At 37.2% G+C, this 23812-nt stretch overlaps 1 protein-coding gene across 4 annotated transcripts in view; it reads left to right on the top strand.

Annotated features, from left to right (window-relative positions):
- RPA1 (replication protein A1) overlaps window positions 1-23812 on the top strand; it is a 48891-nt gene that overhangs the window by 11516 nt on the left and 13563 nt on the right. For 2 of the 4 annotated variants that reach the window (XM_006214447.4, XM_072939044.1), the window contains 10 exons: window positions 203-281; window positions 941-1049; window positions 5752-5840; window positions 17217-17309; window positions 19507-19639; window positions 20823-20925; window positions 22358-22426; window positions 22572-22764; window positions 22933-23072; window positions 23480-23628. In XM_006214447.4, the coding sequence (XP_006214509.2) occupies window positions 203-281; window positions 941-1049; window positions 5752-5840; window positions 17217-17309; window positions 19507-19639; window positions 20823-20925; window positions 22358-22426; window positions 22572-22764; window positions 22933-23072; window positions 23480-23628 (1157 nt within the window). The remainder of the gene's footprint in view (window positions 1-202; window positions 282-940; window positions 1050-5751; window positions 5841-17216; window positions 17310-19506; window positions 19640-20822; window positions 20926-22357; window positions 22427-22571; window positions 22765-22932; window positions 23073-23479; window positions 23629-23812) is intronic. The other 2 variants (XM_072939045.1, XM_072939046.1) reach the window with 2 other exon arrangements.

The raw sequence follows: 23812 nt of genomic DNA, 5'->3' as shown, positions 1-23812 counted from the left end.
GTTGAATAATGTTAATGGAGAGAGGTTGGTGTGAGAATTATCAAATCCAATTTTCTTTACTTAGATTTAGGTGTCAAGAGAATGGGTAAGCAGTTCAATTTGTGTTGAACTAACGGCAAATCTACTCTCCTGCCGCTTAGGTTTCCTTATCCCTGGGGACTGGGTGGACAACCTGACTAATGAATTGTTTTCTCTCTCCTAGAACATCCGTCCCATTACTACAGGGAATAGTCCACCCCGTTATCGACTGCTTATGAGTGATGGATTGAATACTCTATCCTGTATGTACGATGTATAAATCTAGGAATTTGTATTTAAATAACGAAAGTGCACCCAGCACTTTGATTGCAGTAATTGGAGCATTCCAGATGTCTGCATTTGCTTGGCTGTGCCTTCATTCAGACAGAATTGCAGCTGGCATAGAGCATTCTAACAATAGACTGGGCCTAGTGGAAAGCTGCCACATGGCTTAATTAATTTTCTCTAACTGGTGCCCTGTGTTTTCTTTGACTAATTTCCCTCAGGATGATATTGACATTTAGTGAATATGAAGGGTTAGCTGTCCTATACTTGGCTTTTGTGGGTTTTATTTCTGTGTTGGAAGCTTTGCAGGGAGAAAGGAGAGACTTTGCAGAATGTATGCTTGCTATCTAGTCACAAGGTGAAGGACCTAGAAAAGATTTTTCAGTCTTGTCATGAAAGCTGAGTGATGGAAAAGATGATTTGGGGCACTTTAAGAAATACTTAATTTCAGAGTAGCAGCAGATGTTTCATGCACAGCACATTAATACTGTTTTTCACTATGTAGAGTCTGAGTAGTTTCAATTTCAGGAACATATATTTAAGGCATTATTTTTCTTTGCTGGTACAGGTGTGATCAGCTTGCAGATTGTCATGACTGAAATGTTTTGGAGACTAAAGTAATCTCTGTGCTTTTCAGCTTTCATGTTGGCAACACAGTTGAACCATCTTGTTGAAGAAGAACAATTGTCTAGCAACTGTATTTGCCAGATTAACCGATTTATTGTAAACACTCTGAAAGATGGAAGGTATGTGGCATGTTTTTTTCTGTTGTATTGTGTTGTAAAATGGAGACTAATTTTTGAACAGAGATGTTCATTGGATGCCAACTTTCAATTAGGAATCAAGAAAGCAATGATGAGCTTTTCAGCTAAGAGTTTACAGCTGTTGAGTTCTGAACACAGGCGACTAAAACATGGCGCCAAAAGGAGAGAAATATGGAAACAAACTGGAAATTTCAGAGCAGGAGATTATAGCTGAATACAGAACTCTTGTTTTTGATCTCTTCAGCAGCACTGTCTTCAGGATTCTCTCTTAACATATCTTTTAATGAAAAGGGGTCACTGATTAGAGCAAAAAAAGATGGCATTAACTATGTAACACTGCGCCTTTTTTTACAGCCTTGAATCTTTCATGGTAAATACTTTTTTCAGCCTATATAGAGTTTGCTGAGTACCTAAAAGATGCTACATGCTGGAGATACAATGGTGACCAAAACTGTTATTCACGCCTGGGCAACCATTGCTGAATTGCTGAAATACATTTTTTATTGGGGAGAGGCTTTACATTCCACTTTTTTCTCAAGTTTTTTATGTCCAATTACACAACACAACCAAAACACATGAATAGCAAATGTGACAAGCATTCCTGTCTTAATAAGGGTATATCAGTGTGTGTTACATTATTATCTGTATATTAACTTTTTGATTTATATTTGTTTATTGTGTCCTTTTAACTTTTAACCTTTCTGTTATTAATCTTGGATGTCTTTTATGAACAGCATATAGTTTTAGAATTCAATTTGAGATTTAATCGGTGAGATTATTCTGCTTCATTTGTTACTGCTTTTCTTCCCCCTAAATTTTCTGATCTTAACCGTGATCTTGCTTTACTTTTTTCCTCTTTTCTGCCCTTGGATTGATTATACTTCCTTAATTTTCTTTTTTTCCTATGCTGGTTTGGAAGTTGTATAGTCCATTTGTGTTTTCTTTGTGGTTACTGTCATATTAAAAAAAATCCATATTTGAATTAACAGAAATTCTAAAAGAGGTTAGTATTTTTACCATCCTCCCCAAAAACAAGGGCCTTAAAATGATCTATGCTCAGTATTTTAGTTCAACTTTGATTTTATTCCCTCCAATTAGTATATTAGCTTACATAGTCAGTGCTTATTTAGATTTACTCATAGTTTATTAGCTTACCTTTGGCTGTTTCATCACATTCCTTTTTTAGTTCATTTTCCATTTTCCTGAAGAATATGTTTTAGCAGCTCTTATGGGGAAGGTTTGTGAATGGTAGAAATCTCTGTCATCTAAAAATGTCTGTATTTGGCTCTCTGTTAAACTAGTTTTACTGGGTATAGAATTCTGGATTAACACTTACTTCTTTATATCATGTAGTAGTGTTTTCACCCTGATAGAATTTTGTATTCTTGTCAGTATGTTTTATAAAACAATTTTATCATGCAAGTTATACATATATGTATGTAAATTATGAAACTCACATAAACAAAAAGAAAAATAATTGTAATCCCACTGCCTAGATATAACTTAACATTTTGTTGTAAATCCTTCCAGGTTTTCCCTGTGAAGGTGAATACTTATGAATGTATATTTTCTTAAAAAAAAAACCTTTCATGATAAATACAGTTTTATAATATCCATTTTCAACTTTATAGTGATCATTTTTACATGTCCCTAGGTATACCTCTGTTACATATTACTTAGTATTCTTTTGTATGAATTTACTATAATTTAGTTAACATTTAGATTGTATACAGCATTTCAGTATTTAAAAATTGTCACCAGTTTCTCTGAATATATCTGTAGTTCTATCTTTGTATGTGTATTCAGTTTTTTTTAGAGAATATGATTATTTTAATCAAAATGATGCATATTATAATCAATTAGAGCAATCCAAAAAGAGGTACAAAGAAGAAAAGGTTATTTGGAATTCATACAACCTAGAAATAGCTCTATTATTATTTAGTGAGCATCATTCCAGACTTCTCATGGTGTATGTTTATCAGTGGGGAATAGTTAGAAATCATTTTGTTAGTGGAATGATAAACACTGTTTTTTCTCTCTTCCTGAATAATTCAGTCCAAAAGCCATTAGGTGGGGCCAAGCAAAGTGGATGTCTGTAGCGGAGAGGCAGGTGGTGGTAGGGCCTGGAATCAGATGGCAGAGCCCAAACAGGTGAGGAGGGTGTCTTTGTGGGCTGGCACAGTTGCTGGAGCAGGAGTTGGTAAGAAGAACACGCGTAGGGAGAGAGTGGCTGTGGCCAGAATGGGTTGTCAGAGCCTGATGTTATTTCTCCACATCCTCACCAACACACATAATTCCATCTGCCATAGTGTTTTCAGTTAAAGTATCATGTGTATTTTAGTAATTTACCAGTGATATCTTCCTTTACTTTTTCCCCCAAGTTTTCTTGGCAATTCTTCTATGTTTATTCTTCCATGTTTATTAGTATTATTATTCCATGTTTATTCTTTCAAGTTCAAAAAAACAAGTCTTGTTGGAATGTAAAAAATTGCTGTATATCTATGTAGTATTTGATACTAAGTTTTTCCATTCAAGAATATGGCATGTCAGTTCCCTTATGTCTCACATTCAGCTTCACATTATCACCCGATATCCAGTGTTTCATCGATATCTGTTCCACATCTACCTTCCTTTATAATTTTGAAGCAAATCTCAGATGTTATTTCATCCAAAAATATTCTAGTATATATCTTTAAAAGATAGTAATTCTTTTTTTATTCCATTTTTACACCTAAAATACTAAATATCCTGTCACTGTTCAGTTTCCAACTATTTGTGTGTATGTGTGTGTGTGTGTGTAAGTGTGAATAATTTATCTATATCAGAATCTAAAATGAAGTTTGAACTGCAGTAGGTTGATAGTTCTTTTAAGTCTCTATGAATCTAGTTTCCTCCTCCGTATCTTTTTTCCTCCCTTACTGTTTATTTGTTGAAGAAACCAGGTCATTTGTCCTTTATCCTCATACACAGTTTCCCACAGTCTGGATTTTGCTGATTGTATCTTTATAAAAGTGCAATGTGTCCTTGTCATCTGTGTTTTCTGCAAGTTGGTATTGGTGTATTCTTTTGATGTGCTGCTGGATTCATCTTGCTAATATTTTATTTAGAATGTATGTATATTACAAAATAAAATTAGTTTTAGTATCTTGAGTGTGTTTTTTCTTAGGTTTTGGTATTAGGGTAATGCTAAATGATTAATAAGCCTTCCATTTTTCTATTTTCTTGAGTAATTTGGGTAATTTTGGAACGTAGTTAAATATCGCTAAATATCAGAGAGTTTTTATAGGGAATCTATATAATATTCAGGAACAGATAGTTTCAAGCTTATTTTGTTGAAGTAATATAACCTTGATATGAAAACCTGATAAAGGTGGCACAAACTGATCAATTGTATGTAAAAATCCAAAATGCAGCACTCAGACCATTTAAAGAATACATGATGATGAGGTTGGATTTGTTATTGCTTAAGTATTGCTCCAGACCATCTGCTTCTTTTAATCTCAAGTGGCACTTGCTAATTCAGGCCCCCATCAGTTGTTCTGTGGTTCTCCCTGCCTCCAGGTATGTTCCCCCCAAATTCCTTCTTCATATTGCAGGTCTCTTTAAGATTCAAAAATGATGGTGACATTTGTGTTCAAGTGTGTATCGAGCAATAACTGTGGACCAGTTGCTGTGTTAAACACTGGAGGATTCTTGCTGTCACTGAAAGTGCAGTCTAGTAGGAAAAATAGATAACATAATGAATATATAACTAAATGTATAATACATATGAATAAGTAACCAAAAGACATATAATCAACCTAAATATTAATAGTTATATGTTAATACGTATTAATTAAACCCAAAAGAGGTGATCTGAAGGAAAGAAATGATGGCTATAAAACAGAGTACAACAGAAAACTAATCTAAACCAAAGAGTAAGGACATGTCTCTTGAAGATGAGATGTTTGAAATGGGAGACCGTCACAGTCAGAGAGCTGCATGTTGAAAGGCCTTGTGGCAGGAGAGAGCATAACATACACCAGGACCAGAAAGGAAACAGATGGCTGGGAGCAGAGCACCACGGGGAGGTGGCGCGAGCTGAGCTGGGAAGGTTAGCGAGGCCAGATCACGCAGAGCTTGGAGGCCATGTGAAAAGAAAGATTCTTAAATTTTGACCGAAGATCCTTGGAAAGTTACTGAAAGGTTTTAATCAGAATTAAAAGTGGAAAGTACTGAAGTTCTTAGATTATAGTAATCACATAAAAAAAAAAGAATCTACAGTCATATTGATTTTCATTGGGAAAGGGTAATTGTTTAGATAAATATATGTTCCTGCAAACAGATCATCTCTTGTGCCACATACTCTTATGTTTAATAATCTAAATTCTTATCATGTCTTTTTGCTCCTTGAAGATATGGTATGTAGTAAGGACACTGCATTCTAATTAAGGAGCTGGATAGGAAATGAAAACCCTGCAATCATAAAAAGCCTTGATAATGATGCAGTGAAAGATTAAGGGAAATGCTTATGTAGGAATGGATATCATATATTTCTCAAGTTATTCAGTAATGAAAAACAGTTGACAAAGGGAAATAGTTTTATCACAGTGATTATTGGGGGAAAGCTTTTTAAGTAGCTTGTCATTTGAAGGGCTTCTGAATTTATTTTTCCTAACGTGTTTCTGTTTCTCTGCCTTTGTAGGAGAGTGGTTATTTTGATGGAGTTAGAAGTTTTGAAATCAGCTGAAGCAGTTGGAGTAAAGATTGGCAATCCAGTGCCCTATAACGAAGGTAAAATGGTTTTTATATGTTGTAGCACTCAATTGAGTACCTCTTTATAGATTTGGAATTCTACCTTTTGGATATAATTTGATTTGTTTATCTTACTAAAACGTGTTTTCAGGGGTCTAGGAATTAGGTTATTCTTTCAGGTTGTTTTTTTTTAAATACTGAAGAAATGGTAGTAAGACTCTGTAAAGGAAAAACCTCTCCTGTTTTTCTCTACACACAACAGTCATACTTTTGGCTCTTCTGTGACCAGATGTATGGATTTTTTAACACCCCATGATAGGCAGTTCTTAAACTCTGGGACACTAGCTGGGTCTCCTACAATTCAGTTTGGTTTTGACGCTAGCTACCTGGAGTTAGCGACAGATCCCCCAGTCCCACGAGACTGCCTCCACCCCTCACCCTTACCCCCCTAGTCAGGTGCCAGTCAGAAGTCCAGATTGTTACCGTGCTTCTGATGAACTGCCTATAAACTGGAGGTTCCTACACCTCTCTCAGGTTTGATAAGATTAATTTGCTAGAACAGCTCACAGAACTCAGAGAAAGTTTACTTACTAGATTACCAGTGTATTACAAAGGCTGTAAATCAGAAGCAGGAGACAGAAGGGCAAACCTAGGGCCAGGTGTGAGGAAAGGGGTGCAAGGCTTCCGTGCCCTCGGGGCACGCCGTCTTCCCCAAACCCTGCCCTTTGGGGATTTTATGGAGTTGCCCTTACTCTGGTGCGAGTGATTAAATTGATTAAATCACTGGCTGTTGTTGATTAGTTTGCCCTCCAGCCTTCTCCCTTCCCCAGAGGTGGAGGAAGGAAGTTGAAAGCTCTCTAATCCTGTGGTTGGTTCCTCTGGCAACCATCTTCCTCCTTAGGGGCTTTCCAGAATTCATCTCATTAACATGGGCATAGGTGTGGTTGCAGTGGGCTTGTTATGAATAAGAAAAGATACCCTTATTTCTTCTATCACTTAGGAAACAAGAGTTTTAGGAGCTGTGTGCCAGGAACCATGGATGAAGACCAAGATACATGTATTTCTTATATCACAATATCACAAGCTCAGATGAGGAAAGGGAGAAAAATTGGAGAATGTAATAGAAAATTTACACTTTCAATACCACTTAAAATAGATTAAAAATAACAAATACCTAGAAATGATGTGAATGAGAAATGTGTTTTTACAAGATTATTCATATGCACGCTTTTGTTTTTATCATCATATTATTTTATTTTGTCAGGGGATGAGGGAGGTAATCAGGTTTATTTATTTTTAGAGGAGGTACTGGTGATTGAACCCAGGACCTCATGCATGCTAAGCATGCGCTCTACCACATGAGCTACACCTCTGGTAAGCTTTTGTTTCTAAAAAAAGTGTAAAGCATATAGTCTATACTCCTTTGATAGTACTCACCGCGCTAGTAGTTTTTAGAATTATTTTTATATTTATTGCCAGATCCGGAGTAAACTCCGTGAAGGTACGGACCGTATTTGTTCTATTCTTTGTTTTATCCCTGGTGCCTAACTTTTAGTTGGCCCAAAATAAGTATTTGTTGAGTTGAATCAAATACATAACATTATTTAACAGTGATTATCTCTTTTTTTTTTTATTGTGGGAAGACACATAAAATGTACCATCTTAACCATTTTTGACTGTACAGTTTAGTGGTATTAAATACACTCATAGTTGTATAAACATCACCACCATCCATCTCCTTAACTGTTTTCAACTCGTAAAACTGAAACTGTACCCATTAAATAATAACTGCCTATTCTCCGGGGCTCATGACAACAACCGTTCTGCTTTCTGTTTGTACGATTTTGACTACTCCAAACATCTAAATGGAATCACACAGTATTTGTCTTTTTGTGGCTGACTCATTTCACTTGGCATAATATCCTCAAGGTTCATTCATGTTGTAGTATGTGTCAGAATTTCCTTCCCTTTTATGGTTGAATAATAATCCTCTTCCATGTATATGCCACATTTTTGCTTATCCCTTCATCAATGAACACTTGGGTTGCTTCCACGTTTTGGCTGGTGTGAAAAGTGCTGCTATGAAGATATGTGTACAGACTTCTTTTCCAGACCGTGCTTTCAGTTCTTTTGGGTATACACCCAAAAGTGAGGTTCTTGGATGGTAACTCTATCTTTAACTTTTGAGGAACTGCCACATTGTTTTCCGTAGCAGCTGCACAGGGGCTCCAGTTTCTTCACATCCTTGCCAATGCTTGTTATCTTCTGTCTCTTAAATTAAATCATGTAGAAAACAAAACAAAACAAAAAAATGGAGTTATAAACCATTGTTAAAGTAATACTAGTTTTTTTTTATAATTGCCCATTTATTTACCTTACCATTACTTCTTTCTTAAATGTTTAGTAGTTTTTACCAGTGAAACTATCTGGGCCTGATACGTACACACACACTTTTTTTTTTTAATGGGAAGGTTTTAAACTACAAACATAATTCCTGTAACAGATACATACAGTGTCATTCAGGCAATCTCTTCTTGAGTGAGCTTTAGTAAATTATGTGTTGCAAGAAATTTGACCATGTCATTTAAGTTGAATTTATTGGCCTGATATCAAAGTAAATAGAATACATATTCCAATTAAAAGGCAGAAATTATCAGAGTGGATAAAATAATATAGTTTCCCTTATTATCCTTCTAGTGTCTATAGAAACTTTGGTGATGTCACCTCTCTCATACCTGTTACTGGTGGTTTGTGTCTCTTTTTTTCTTATCAGTCTGACTAGAGGTTTATCAATTTTATGGGCCTTTGCAAAGAACTGGCTTTTGGTTTCGTTGATTTTTGTCTTTTTATATTTTCCATACTATTGGTTTATGCTTTGACCTTTAATATTTTCTTTTTTTCTGTTTACTTTTGGTTTAATATGTTCTTGTTTCTTTGAGTAAATGTCAGCAATCGGCGTTAATTTGAAACCTTTCTTCTTTCCTAAAATTAGAGGGATTTAGTGTTACAAAATTTACCCCTAAGCACTGCTTTAACAGTATCTAGCAAATTTTAATGTTATGTTTTAAGTTTTTTTCCATTCAAAATACTTTCTAATTTCCCTTTTAATTTTTCTTTGTTATTATGTTATTTTGAAATGTATCGGTTTTTAAATATTTAGAGATTTTCCAGAAGTCTTTCTGTTATTGATACCTTAATTTAGTTCTAGTGTGGTCAAATACCATACATTGTATGACTTAAATCCTGTTGATTGTGTTGTCCCAGATTATGCTCGCTCTTGGTAAATTCTGTGTATTTGAGAAGAATGCATATCCCATTGCTGGGCACAGTGTTCTGTAAATGTCAGTTAGGTCAAGTTGGTTGATGGTGTGATTCAGATCTTCTGTATCTGTACTGATTTTCTATTTATTTGTTCTATCAATTATTGAGAGAGGAATATTGAAATCTCTGGCTAGAATTGTGGTTTCTCTGTTTTCCCTTGCAGTTATATATTCGGTTTTACTTCGTGTATTTTGAAGCTCTGTTAAGTGCATAACCATTTAGAATTACTAAGTTCTCTTTATGAACTGACTCCTTTATCTTTATGAAATGATTTTCTTTATTATTTCTTTATTATTCTTTATCTGGTGACATTCTGTGTTTTGAAATCTGCTTTCTCTGTTGTTAATATAGCCACTCCAGCTTTCTTTTAATTAGTGTTAGCTTGGTGTAAATAATTTTTCATCCTTTCATTTTTAATCTGTTTATGGCTTTATATTAAGTGTGTATTTCTTGTAAGCAGTATATAGGTGAGTCTTGATTTTTTTTTAATCCAATTTGATCATTTCTACTTTTTAACTGGGATGTTTAGACCATTTACACTTAATATTGCTATTGATATGGTTAGGTTTAAATCCGTTATCTTGCTGTTTATTTGTCCAATCTGGGGTTGTTGCTTTTTTTCCTTTTTCTTACCTGCCTTCTTTCAGACTGAAAATTTTTATGATTCCTTTTATCTCCTTTGTTGACTTATTAAGTATAGCCCTTTGTTTTGCTATTCTGGTGGTTGCTTTAAGGTTTGTAGTATGCACTTTAACTCATCAAGGTGACAGAGTGACATACTGCTTCACATGTAGTTTAAGAGTCTTACTTCCTTTTCTCCCCTCCCAGTCTTTGTACTATGGTTATCATACATTTTACCTATTTTATAAACCACGCAATACATTGCTATTATTTGTGTTTAAATAGTTAACCTTTTAAAGAGATTTATATAATAAGAAAAAAACCTTATATATAATTTACTCATGTAGTTACCATGTCTGGTGCTCTTTACTCCTCTGTCTAGACCCATATTTCCAACTGATGTCGTTTAGTATTTCTTGTAGCAAAGATCTGCAGGTGATGAATTCTTTCAGCTTCTGTATGTCTGAAAAACATTTTGCCTTTGGCTGTGAAAGACATTTTTGCTTGGCACAGAGTTCCAGGTAGACAGTTTTTCTCTTTTCAGTACTTCGAAGACGGCACCTTGCTTTCATTGTTACCCCAAGGGAACTCTGCTTTTGTCCTTATTTTTGTCCTCTGTTTTAAAATGACTTTTTGTCTAACCACTTTAAAAAATTTCTCATTATCATTAGTTTTTAACAGTTTGATTATAATGTACCTTGGTGTCATTTTCTTCTTTTGTTTATTTGTTTGTATTAATGTTCATTGAGCTTTTTGGGTCTGTGTCTGTGTCATTTTCATCACATTTGGAACAATTTGGCCATTGTTTCTTCAGTCTCTCTCTCAGCCCTTGAGTCTCCACTTTCACATGTATGAGACTGCTTGAAGTTGTCTCACGGCTCACCGATGCTGGGTTTTCATTGTTGTTGTTTATTCTTTTCCAGCGTTCCATTTTGGGTAATTCCTATTGCTGTTTTCAGGTTCACTAATCTTTTCTTCTGCCATGTCTGTCCCATCCAGTGTATTTTACTTCTCGGTTCATCTTAAGAAGCTCTGTTTGGCCTCTGTTGTAGCCTCTCTCTCTCTCTACGTGACTTGTAGAATATGTAGAGTACAATAATAACTGTCTTAATGTCTTTGCTAATTCCAGCATCTGTGTCAGTTCTTGGTCGGGTTTAATCAGGTGATTTTTTTTTCCCCTTCCTCATTATCAAGTATATTTTTCTGCTTCTTTGTGTGCCTGGTAATCTTTGAATGGATGTCAGACATTGTGATTCCCACTTTGTTGAGTGCTGGAAACTTGTATGCTTGTAATTATTCTTGAGCTTTTTTTCAGGGATACAGTTAAGTTACTTGGAAGCAGTTTGATCTTCTAGGGTGTTGGCTTTTAAGGTTTGTTAGGTGGGATCAGAGAACAGCAGTTATTCTGGGTCTGGTTATTCCTAGCACGGGGGCAAGACCTGTCAGTATTCTACTCACTGCCCCGTGAATATGAGCTTTTCTGTTCTGGCCGTTAGAAACAGGTGCTATTTCTAGCATGTTGTAAGCACTGGACACTGTTCCTGCAAGTGCTCCCAGATGGTTCATTCTTTCTCTGGCCTCAGATAGTTTCCACACATGCATCAGTCAACAAGTACTCTGCTGACTACTTAAGAGAAGTCTCCACACACCTCTGGAGATGTCTCTCTGTGTAGCTTTTCTCTGGTCTTTGGTCCTGAGAATCTCTAGATGTCTTGACCTCCCAAGACTCCCAATCCCATCTCCTTAACTCAGGGGATCCTCCAGGCCCGCTTCCTGTGCCACAGCCTGGAAACTCTCAAGGCAGTACGTAAGCTGATGCAGTCACACGCACATTGTTTCCTCTGTCTCTGGATCACTGTCCTTCCTTGCTTAGTGTCCAGTGTCCTGAGGATGACTTCTCTCATACATTTTGTTGCCTTTTTGGTTATTTAATATGGGATGGTAAACCTGGTTTCTGTTATTCCATCTTGTCCTGTACATAGTTTTAAAAGTCAAACAGTTTTGCAAGTGTTGTAAGTGTCTAAATTACATATTTAGGGAAATCTTACCTCCTGCCCCTGCCTCCTCCTGACCTGTTCCTACCCACTGCTGCCCTCTATAGTTAACCAATTTTAGTGGTGTTTCTTCATGAAAATATAACCAAATACATAAATTACATATTCTTATTCATAATCCACTTTGCTTACACCAAAGGTAGGGCACTGTGTGCACTATCTTGTTTGTTTGTTTGTTTCTTTCTTTCTTTCTATTTTTTTAAATTTCAGCCTAGAGAGATTTTCGTATATACAGAGATCTTCCTCATCTTTTTTTTAACAGTATAGTGTTCTGTTGTGTTGCTCTTCCATAATTTAACCAGCCCTTTATTGATTGGCACTTGGATGTTTCTGTGCTCTAGCTATTAAAATGGTGCTGCAACAAGTCACTTAGTATACATGCAGGTATGAGGCAGAGGGGTTTGGTTGCCAGAATTGGATCAATGGATAAATGCCTCTGTGGTAGTTAGATATGCTTGGATCCCCTTCATAGGATATTATCATTTTGCATTCCCAGCAGCAGTACCTGAAAATACTGGTTTCTTTACAGCTATGCCAACAGAGTATGTTATTGCTATCTTTTATTTTTTTTCCCAACCTGATAGATGAAGACTCGCATCTCAGTATATTTAGTTTACATTCTGAGCAAAGTGAGCATCCTTTTAAATGCTTATGGGCTTTTTTATTCTCTGTGAACTGTTGTGTTGTCCATTTTTCTTTTGGGTTGTCTTTTTCTTCCTAATTTTTAAGAGTTCTTCAAAAAGTAGGAGAATTACTCCTTTGTCTCCGATATGAGTTACAAGGTCTTTCTGACTTTGCTTATGGTGTTTTTTGCTATGCAGCAGTTTTCTTTTGTTCTCATGAAGTTAAATTTTCCAAAATTTTAAATGACTTTGGGATCTTGAGCCATAGTTAGGTCTTCCTCCCTCTAGAGTTATAAAGGCATTGGCTCACATTTTATCTTAGTACTTGTACGATTTCATTGTTTGCATTGAAATCATCCAGCTGCTTCTCTCGTGCAGTTGTGATGTCTTGATTTGTGGTGTTTGGGGCTTCATTTTCACATAACTTGGAATTTGTGGGTTTTCTATTTTCCCTAGTTTCACTAGAGATGCAGTCTGTATGTGATATGTCTGTTTATGGGATTCATTCTTATCTCTCTGTATGATTTTTTAGAAGAAGTGGGAAGATTTGGGACTAGCATGGGACATCACCATGCTTCTTCCAGAAATGGAGCCTTCCAGATTTTAAGTTTTACCTATACCAAACATAATAATTTGGTGCTGTAACTTGGAAAGGGGAAGTCAGAACCTATTCAGGTAAAGCTGTAAAATATTAGATTGAAATATCGCAGTTGTTTTGCAGTAGTAAAATTTTATTAAAATGAGCACATTGGTTATCTTACTCTCAGCTTCTAGGAAGGAGAGCCAAAACAAATCAGTACTTTACATCTCTGAAATCTTTGGATGCAGTAGGGAAGGTGAGGGAGCGAAGATTGTGCCCAACTCTATCACCTTTGGCCAGATTTCTTATGTTTTTTATGTTGTATTTAATTGAATGGTTGCTTTGGACATACTGTCTTTCAGGGACAAAAGCATTTGAGATAAAGGTGGAGATGAAAGGGTTGGAAGATAATTACTACTTGGGTTCAGAACTGTAGAAGACACTCCTTTGTCTCAATATGAGTTCCACAAGCTCTTCCCTTTCTTCAGGGTCTGTTAAAGTGCAGAGGAATGACACGAGATTTTGCTGTTTAAGATTGTATGCTATTGAATTTCATTGTAACTGGATCAGTAACACTTTGTTACTTGGCACATCATGAAAATAGCTTTGTTCCAGTGACTACTGCCTCATCGGGTATATTTCACAAAAATGATTTCTGATTGTTTACTGGAAAGCAGAGAAACTGTTATTAGCGGGTAGAGAAGTAAGGTTAGATTTGTATCCTCCTAGCACCTAACCCAGACCTGTGACATATCAGGTGACCAGTGAAATTAATTTACTAAATCCAGCCTAGAAATAGGCAGAGGAATTCCAAACGCAATGAAATTGTTTTATGGTACTAGTACCACATCAAATAAAGATGTTTATAGGATTTTCAAAAGGTGAGAAATAAAATTTCAAACACAATTCATGTTTCATACAATCGTGGATTGGTTGGCTTTAAATCTCCCATATTTATCACTGTATATTTTTTGTCAAATGTGTGTATTAGTTCTATGTACCTACACTATTTCTAACAATATTTTAGATTTAACTTTCTTGCATAATACTTAATTATTAGTATTACTTATTATTAAAAGATATTTGTTGAGATTTTTTTCAGCCTGATTCTGTCCATTTTCTGCCAACAAGAAATTGTAATTATTGGATTGACTCTTCCTTATATTCTTTATGATTGTTGTTAAGAAGGTAATTGCTGGTAGAAATTGAGTTCTTTGTTACTCTGTGTGCTCCATTATCTGTTGGCTAAGTTTTCTCACCTGGTGGCTTGTTTACTATTGTAATGATAATAAAATTGATAGATGTGAGTGCAAGTAACTTGAGGAGCTAGAGTCTGTTTTTAATATCCTGTGTCCCTCCTGGATCAGAGCCAGTGATAGGAAGCTAGCATACAGCAAAAGAGTCTTAAGAATTATTACCAAAAAAAAAAAAAAAAAGAATTATTACCTTGATCTACCTTATTGGAATGGTTTGATTTGCAGCTGACGTAAAACTGAAGATTATCAGAAGTTGAGTCTCTGATAATCTGAGTATTCCTGCTTTGGGGTATGATTTTAATTTTCAGAAAGATTATTATTTAGCTGTGTACTGATTTCTTTCAGGCCTTGTGGTCAGCGGCTGTGTTGCAGTGCATTCTGCTGAAGGGAAGGTGTTGCTATTCAGAATGCACCAAGATTCTTGCCATCCTTTTGGTTTGGGACTGTCTCTTACCTCTCCAAATCAGGAATTAAGGATTGCTCTAATAAATGGATTAGTAGCTTTTCCTAACTACCAGATATTGTGGTTATTAGTTAGGTTCTATATAATTAGAGTTCTGGCTGCCAGAATTGGTTGCTTACAATCAAAAATTAACTAGATGGTGGTGAAGATGAATGGATCTGGTCAGACAAACCTGGGTTCAAGACTAGGTTCTGCCTCTTCCTAGCTGTGTGACTTTGGGTGAGTCACTTGACCTCTTAAACCCACTTTTATCATCTGTTAAGTGGGTATAATAATACTACATACCATAGGGCTGGAGATTAAATGGAATAATGAACTTAACCTTGTGCCTGGTGCATAGTAAGCGTTCAGAAAATTGTAGCTCTTATTCTGTCTATTACAGGACCTAATTGGAGTCTTGTTAAATATACTGTATTTCACTGAATCTAAAGATCTCATAAGACTGTACCTTTATATCATGTACTAACAAAAAGAAATGATAACATGTTAATTGTAATCCATGTATTAAAATATCAAAAAATGTTTATCTTGAAGTATGTAAATAGATAAGTTACATTTTAAAAAATTGGTAAAATACACGTAACATAAAATTTACCTCTTAATCATTTTTAAGTGTACCATTCAGTAGCATTAAGTACATTCACATCATTTTGCAACCATCACCGCTCTCTATCTCTAGAACTCTCTTATGGTCCAAAACTGAAACTCTGTACCCCCTAAACAGTAACTCCCCCATTCCCCACTCCCACCAGTCCCTGGTAACCACATCCCACTTTCTGTCTCTGTGAGTTTAACTACTGTAGATACCTCATAAAGGTTAGTCACATTTTAATAGAAATTAAATGTAAGAAATCACAAGATCCTGTGACCGCATCCTGTTTAGCAAGATACTTGGAGAAGCAGGTGTGGTAATGAGGAAGGGACTTTAGAGTTTTAGATGTCTGAGATGGTAGAAGATAGGAACTCAGGTGAATTATTGCAGGGGTTTGTGTATATTTATGTTTCCATCTTTGAATGTTTAAATCTTTTGATTCTTTTGAATATTTCACGAAGCAGGTAAAAATAAGTTTGTTTTTTCCAACCACTTGGCCCCAATACTGTTTACTGAGCAACTCATCTTTCCCCTACTGATTTTTTTTAAAAGTTCACAGTAGAATTGCAGGCATATTGTTAAAGAACAGTTCTCCCATGCAATCTCATGACACTGTAAATCCAGAGGTAATGGAAAAGCTAAAAAGTAAACACAAAAATTCATTGTTAGTCTTGGCTCTTTTTTCTATGTGAATAGGGCCTCCCAATTTTTCTCTCCATAGGAAGAACTAAAGAATACACAGTTCTATTTAACCCTTTTAATTTGATGGTAAATTTATTTTACTCTAATGGCACAGTTAACTCTCATTTAGTTGTACCAGTTAAGAGTAATATTGGCAGAGGGAAATGAAATCAGTGTGTAATATGCTCATTTGAGTTAGGGCCTTAGAAAACCCAGCAGGAACAAACCCAGTGATGGAAGAGACTAGGCAGCGGGCAGGGAGCTTTTCCAGCGGTGCTCACAGAATCTGTTCTTAGGGCACACTAGGAAGTTTTTTGAGCTGCACTTGTGTGCTTCAAGCACTCTTGCTTAGCAGCCCAGGTTAGGCTGACTTCTTTTAGTGCCAATCACAAAGGCAACATCAAATTCCAGAAATCTATTATTTGTTTTTAATTAGGTGTATTTTTGCAATTTTAACATTCTTCAGCTTTATAAACATTTGTAGAAAGGACAAGGGGCAAATAAATACTCTAATGGTGTGCATTTCTTATTTTCTGCAAGAGGGACAGGTTCGTTTCCCCTCCTTTCCTTTTAATCTTCCTGTCTCCCTGCCACACCTGGTTCTGAACCCCATTCCCATCTCTCCTGCTGTGACAGTTCACTAGCGCTCCTCGACTCCTAAGGCGCTTTCAACTCTTATTTTCCACCAACTGTCAGTTGCAAAATAAGGTTGCTTTGTTTGGGAAGGAAAGGGTAGAATCCTTTCTGAATGTCTCCTTTTCCTTTGAAGCAGGAGCACTTCAGAGACAATTGAACTGCTTTTAGGTTTTTGTTACCACCCAGCTTTTTCTTCTGATAGATCCTGCCGAGAACACAGCTCTGTTGATAACATTGATTTGTTGCTATGGAAATAGTGGTAATGTCACAGATTCAGCCCAGTGACTCTACTTCAGGTTCATGCAGGAGAAATGGGCAAGGCTTTAGGGGAGAGCCTCATTAAAACTGAAAGCCATCAATTATGAGCAGGTGAAAGGTAAATGGAGCCAACGTTTTAGGTAATGAAAACAAAAGCAAACCCCTAGCACATTTCCCTGCATGCAGTTGAGTGCCGCAGCGTGAGTTCCAACCCATGAGAGTCTTTGACGAAATTACAAATTTACACTTACTCAGAGTATTCTGTGTGTCTTCTACTTAAGTTTAAATCTTTTAACCCAAATTATTTGCACTGAAATGTTTGATTGTCAGGACACGGACAGCAGCCAGTAGTCCCTTCTCCAGTCTCAGCGGCCAGTGCATCAACCAGCAGGCCCCAGCAACAGAATGGGAGCCCAGGAATGGGTAAGGCTGCCACGTGAGGACACACGCTGGTTTGTGGGGCAGGCTTCTGATGGTGTTTTGAAATTTAATCTGGGACTAAAGGGAGTTTTCAAAAAGCCATTCATGACAGTTGCTTCTTGCAAAGAATAATTCCAATTCTTATTGTAAAGTGTGTAATTGAAAAACATGATTAAAAGTAGTCTTTTAAAGATACTTAATACGCTTTTTTGTTCCCTAAAAATTAGAATGATACACTGTTCTCTTAATAGTCCATCTGGTAGTTTCTCGCTTACACCCTCTTGACTGTGAATTTACATACCTTTTAAATCCTTGCCTTTCAACTCTCGGATCCGCTTATTAAATTTGGGTTGTCTCTCTCTTGAGTTTACCATTTTAGGCTCTCGTGGGTATTTATTTTAGCTTGAAGACAGTCATTTATGTTGGTTGTGGGTCCTACTTCTCAGTCTGATGGATGAGAAATAGTTTCTTCTTTTTAACTTTCTCTGCAGCAGGTCCTGAGAGGCTGAATGGAATCCTTGTGTTTACTTTCCGGTCTTTGCTTTAGGAACCTCTTCATGGGGGATGTCACCACTGCAAATTATGACTCGTAGAATTTGGTTGGAATTTGTTTTTAGAGTTCCTTTTTTCTGTCATAGCTTCACATGTACCACCTCCTCCCCTCCCCTCAACTAGTAGTTTCTATTTTTCAATGCTGAGTTTCTAAGAAAAGCAAGGTTAAGACGTCACTAATGTTTCTTTGAAACTTGCAGGACATAAGACTTTTCCCCCATTTGTCTTTGATGTTTTTATCTACCTTGCAATAGCGAGCTATCTTCTGTTCATCCCCCTGAGTGGATCTATTTATACACAACTCTCAGATTATGTGCTGTTGAAGGGAGGGTGAAATAGATTATCTAAAATGATAAATATTCTAAAAACCACTTCCTTAGGCTGAAATACAAATAGAATGTTATTCTTCTCCTCCCCCCCAGATTAATTTTTCCAGTTGTCTGTCTTTGGCTTATATTAAGACTTATTTTTAAAAAATCAGTTAATGTTCCCTAAACACACAGCTGGGTATTGAAAGGAGGAGGACTACAAGTGTGTCAAGGGGAAGCTGCCAGCATGAAAACTGGATGTGTTTTTTATATAGTTATGTATTTTATGCTAGGTGTGTATGTACACACATGGACATTCTGCAGAGCACGTGTGCTTCCTGGCGTCATCTTGAGGTCATTGTTGCTATCGCATGTGTAGTCATTTCTGGCCTCCCCAGTTAGAAGAGGCAATTTTAAGATCTGTGACAGTTTATGTATGTATTTTACTAAGCTCTGCAAATACCTAGAATAGTGTGGTGCATGCTGTGGAAACTCAGTAAATAAATGGTGAATAATGGCAGATTTACATTTCTAGCCAGATGCCATTCTGAAGAAATGTTTTGATATAGAAGATAAGAAATCATTGGACTAAATTATCTTTTCTGAATCTGGAGGTTGAAGCTTTACAGAAGCAGCATGCATGTGGAGGAATTCATTTGTTTGTTGCAGGCTTTACATAACTACATGGTCTTCCCAAGTGCAAGGCAGCAGCTTAGGCTTAGGTGAAGGAGGCAAGAAGGGGTCACAGTAGCCAGCCCACCTACTTGTCTTGAACCGAGAACCAATTCTTATCCTTTGCTCCCAAGGAAACCCAGTCCGTAGACTTCATTCTAGACTTTCTAGTCCTGTGAGACCAGATGCGAACTGGGAGTTTTCTGGGGGATATTTGTGGTAGGTACCTTTACCTCAGGTGGTTCACCCTCTGTGTCTCTTAATTCCTAGCCTTTCCTTTTTGCTTTTTCTCTTCTGCAACCAGTGACTTGCTGTCAGGAAGGTTGACTTTCTTTCTCTGACCCATTATCTTGCCCATTGATACAGACGTTTGAGAGGGTTGACCTCCTAAATAACGGTGCCTTGTTTTCTTGCTGTTATTCTCTTGACTTCAGGGATCAGCAGGTACAGTCTTGAATGTCTGTGTGCCCAGCCTTCATTTTAGATCGATCTCTAGCCTCCTGTTTCAGTCTCTGTTTGATCTCCAGCTTTCTAGATTATTTAAAAGGAAAAACTTTGCCTCTCATTTTTAGGATGTCATCAGTGACACCTCAGTGATTGAGAGCTATTACAAAACTTTCTGTAAAATTCAAGTAGAATAATGATTGTCCTTTGTGTTTGTTTTAAAGGTTCCACTGTACCTAAGGCTTATGGTGCCTCAAAGATATTTGGAAAAGCTGGAAGTACCAGCATAGTGAACAGCTCCGGGGGGACACAGTCCAAAGTGGTACCCATTGCCAGCCTCACCCCTTACCAGTCCAAGTGAGTTATCTCATGCAATAAGTTTAGAATGCACTTACAAAATATACAAGAGGTTATTATGGGCTCTTGAGTTACTTACATGTGAACTTCAGGGTTACCACACATAAAATAGGTCTCCTCCCTTTTTTTTCAGAGGGCGAGATTACAAATTGTGGCAATCTTTTACTCTCTTCTAATAAAATAATGGCAAAAAGGGCAATCTGCCATAGCCTGTGGAGTTTCATTCATTTTAAAAGAACTTGAAATTTAAAAGATTTAATGCTTAAAGAATCAATTAATAGTCTTATGAGTAAAAATAAGTATTTGTTCTGATTCAGAAGGCATTTCATCTTCCCATCATCTAAGTAGATATTTTTAGTCTAAAAATTATTACTATTATTTAGTTGGCTAAAAGAATCCATATGGTTTATATCAACCATATTAATATAACATGCACAGATATTTCTTTTATATGACTTCTTTCCATTAAAAATTAATTTTAGCAGTTGAAAATTAGTGAGTACTCTTTTCAGAATTCTTTCAAATATGTTTTTATTTATTCTTCAATTCTTTATGATATAGGTAAGATCTGTTCCTCTGTGAAGTTATAAGTAAGGTAACTAAGGTGCCCAGCACCTGCGCTCAGGATGGGCACCAGGACTGGCTGTCAAAGCTTGTGCATCCTTTTTTAGGGCCTCTGTCTGAGGTCATACTGCTTGAGTGTATTTTCCTTTGGTGGCTTAACCAACACCATCTTCCATACCTTTGTATTTACATTCAGTGCATGTTAGAAATGAGACAGAAGTTTGACATCAGTTATATCAGTTCCCATAATTGAAAATAGTGGCAAAATATAATTGCTGGTTTTATAATTACTGCATTTTCTAGCTTAGAACCTTTCATTACGGGAATATTGTTGCCTTGGTGATGCTTTTTGGAGAAGGGAGAGCGTTTATAAATTTACTTATTTGACGGGAGAATGAGTCAGTGTTAAATCACCTTGTGTGTTTTACTATTTGCTTATTGTATAAGCTGTCAGACCTGGATGTCATTGTGGGATTTTAATTAGCAGGATTAAAATACAGCTTACACTGAATAAATGGAATATACATAAGATAAGGAGGGCTACAGGAAGATGATAGGGATCCGTTCAGATCTTTCCCAAGTAAGACTCGAACACTAATATAATCTGTTTGGTTTTTAGGTGGACTATCTGTGCTCGTGTTACCAACAAAAGTCAGATCCGTACGTGGAGCAATTCCCGGGGGGAAGGGAAGCTTTTCTCTATAGAACTCGTTGATGAAAGTGTGAGTATTTGTCACGTGGGGGAAGAGGAGTAGTCGACTGAGAAACAGGGCTCATCTCTGTGCAGGCCTACGAGGTGAAAAGCAATAGTAGGCCAAGAAGAAACATGGTTCTTCTTGTTTTTCCTCTATTATAGTCTGTTGATGCTGCCTGGGGACAAAGAGTTAAAGTCATAAATAAAATCCTTGATCGCAAATGCGGCTGAAGTTAGTTTTATAACTGTAAGTGGCCTCATGAGCAGGAAAAACCAGAGACACTCTGTCTGACTTGCTGGCAGGTTTAGTTGAAACCCCAGGAGGTGATGTCTGCGTAGCAGCCAAGTGGGGCTTCCAGCAGCCACCTTGATAAGCGATTGGTTCTGTGGGAGATGGATTCTGGCTGTGTAGACTCTGTAAGCTTTACTTAAACAAAACTAAACCATGATGAAGAGACAGAAAATCCAAGTTGTGGAATCTCAACAAAGTCTTGTCTGTCCATTAGTTTTGTTTATAATTCCTAATACATACTTCAAGCATTCTTTTCAAAGTGCTGCGTATTTCCTATTTGTTCAAATCCCTAAGAGGGCAGGAAAAAAAAAAAGAGGGTTTGTTTTTTTTCTTTTGTTTTTGAAAGATGAAGTAACATTCCAAACGTATTGACTGTGATGGCAGAACTGATGGCAGAACCTGATTTATTTATTTATTTATTTATTTTTTTTACCAAATTACTGATCTGATCTGTCAGTTGGCTGAAAATCCAGTCATTTATTTAAGTTTCTTCTCCATCTGTAGCATTTTGACTGATGGGAAAGTAAAAGCGAAAATCAAATCACAGGCAGCTTGAAAAAAACGACTTGTTTTAACATCTTTGGCAACGACTCCTGAATGTGGAGTGACTCCTTGCTAGGTGCAGACATGAGGGGAGTGCTGAGTCACTGTGTGTGGCTCAGCGCCCTTCCCCCAGGGCTTCAGTCATGTTGTTCATTGTTCAAAATTGTTTTATTTTTGTTGTTAGAATGTTAAACTCACCACTGAGTTTATTGAGTTGATTTTTCATTTTTTTTTTTTGCAGGGATCGGGGGTGGTTTAAGGTTTCTTTTAGGGGGGTGGTAATTAGGTTTATTTATTTTAATAGAGATACTAGGGATTGAACCCAGGACCTCGTGCATGCTAAACACATGCTCTGCCACTGAGCTATAACCCTTCCCCCCACCTTTAAAAATTTTTTTTGTTCAGGTTTCTAACTTGAGGTTAATAAAGCACAGTAACAGGAACAGCTGGTTACACTCAGGTGGTTTCATTGGGATCAATAACTTGAATATGTGTAAAATGTGTGTTTCTGGAGTGTCTGTACTCCTGCTTTCAAGATGTCATTTTGACACTAAAGTGTCCTGTTTTTCACTGGTAAAGCTTGATGAACTCCACGGTTCTAACTCGCTCTTGCGTGCTTCCGCAGGGTGAAATCAGAGCGACAGCTTTCAATGAGCAAGCGGACAAGTTCTTCCCCCTGATTGACGTGAACAAGGTATGGCAGCATCAAGTCTAGACCTGAGAGAGTTGAGTGTGGGGTGAGGATGAGGGACTGTCTGTTGAGAGCAGTGTGATGGCAAAGGGTTTTATATCCAGTTGGATGGACTGTCCCACGTCCCGTGACTTGGCCTCTTTCGCAGGTCTATTACTTCTCTAAAGGCACCCTGAAGATTGCCAACAAACAGTTCACATCTGTCAAAAACGACTATGAGATGACCTTCAATAATGAGACTTCTGTCATGCCCTGTGAAGACGGTCATCACTTACCTACAGTTCAGTTTGATTTCACAGGGATCAGTGACCTAGAAAGCAAGTCTAAAGACTCACTTGTAGGTAAGTCTGTGTGTGAGAACAAAGAGGTGATTATTAGTTTTGTTTGCAGCATTCAGGGGAGGTGCTTGCTGTTGCATTCAGGACTTGAGTGCTTGCTGTTCAACCTCTGGTCATGCTGTAATGGGAGCCTTGACCATCTCTTACTAAAACATTGTGCCTGTGTTTTAGACATAATTGGAATCTGCAAGAGCTATGAAGATGTCACTAAAATCACAGTGAAGTCTAACAACAGAGAAGTTTCTAAGAGAAATATCTATTTGATGGACATGTCTGGGAAAGTGGTGAACGCTACTTTGTGGGGAGAAGATGTAAGTACTGCGTTGAGCGGTGGGCACATAAAGAGCTTCTTAGGTGGTGGTCTCGTCCCGGGAGCCGCTTTGGAGCTTTGACCATGACGGCCGTGTAGACCCCTCCTAGTGAAGAGTTGGGCTCTCTAGGGAGTATATGAAAACCCTTATTTGATTTACTTCTGTGGGATTTGCTATGATCTCAGTTTTACCTGGTGAAATGCTCTTTCCTCTAGCTCTAGATTAGTTTTGATGTATCTCTGAGCAGATTCTTGTGTGTGAAGTCATCTTGTATAGATTCCATGTGCTGTGTAATTGTATTCACTCTAGTGTTGGCTGTTTTCCTTGCTTTCTATAAAAATGTCCTGTGTGTTCTTCCCAGCGGTGACACTTGTTTGTATGCGTTTGGTGTTTCTCTTGTTATGCAGGCTGATAGATTTGATGGTTCTCGACAACCCGTGATGGCTATCAAAGGAGCCAGAGTTTCTGATTTTGGTGGACGGAGCCTCTCTGTACTGTCATCAAGTACAGTCATTATGAATCCTGACATCCCAGAGGCCTATAAGCTTCGTGGATGGTAGGTGTTTGGTTTTGGGAAGGGGGTTGTTTGCTTGTTTAAATGGGGCTAAACACAGGGGTTATCTGCACCTGGGCTTGGAGAAGAGCTGGTTCTTTTGGTTCTTACCGTCAGTATGTGAGCTGTCTGCCAGGGAGAGGGCTCCATTACTGAATGGAGCAGCTCCTATATTTATTGGAGGCAT

The sequence above is a fragment of the Vicugna pacos genome, chromosome 16, assembly GCF_048564905.1.
Source record: "Vicugna pacos chromosome 16, VicPac4, whole genome shotgun sequence".
Lineage (NCBI taxonomy): Eukaryota > Metazoa > Chordata > Mammalia > Artiodactyla > Camelidae > Vicugna > Vicugna pacos.
Note: the sequence above shows the minus strand (reverse complement) of the source record. Positions and strands in the feature narration are given on the sequence as shown.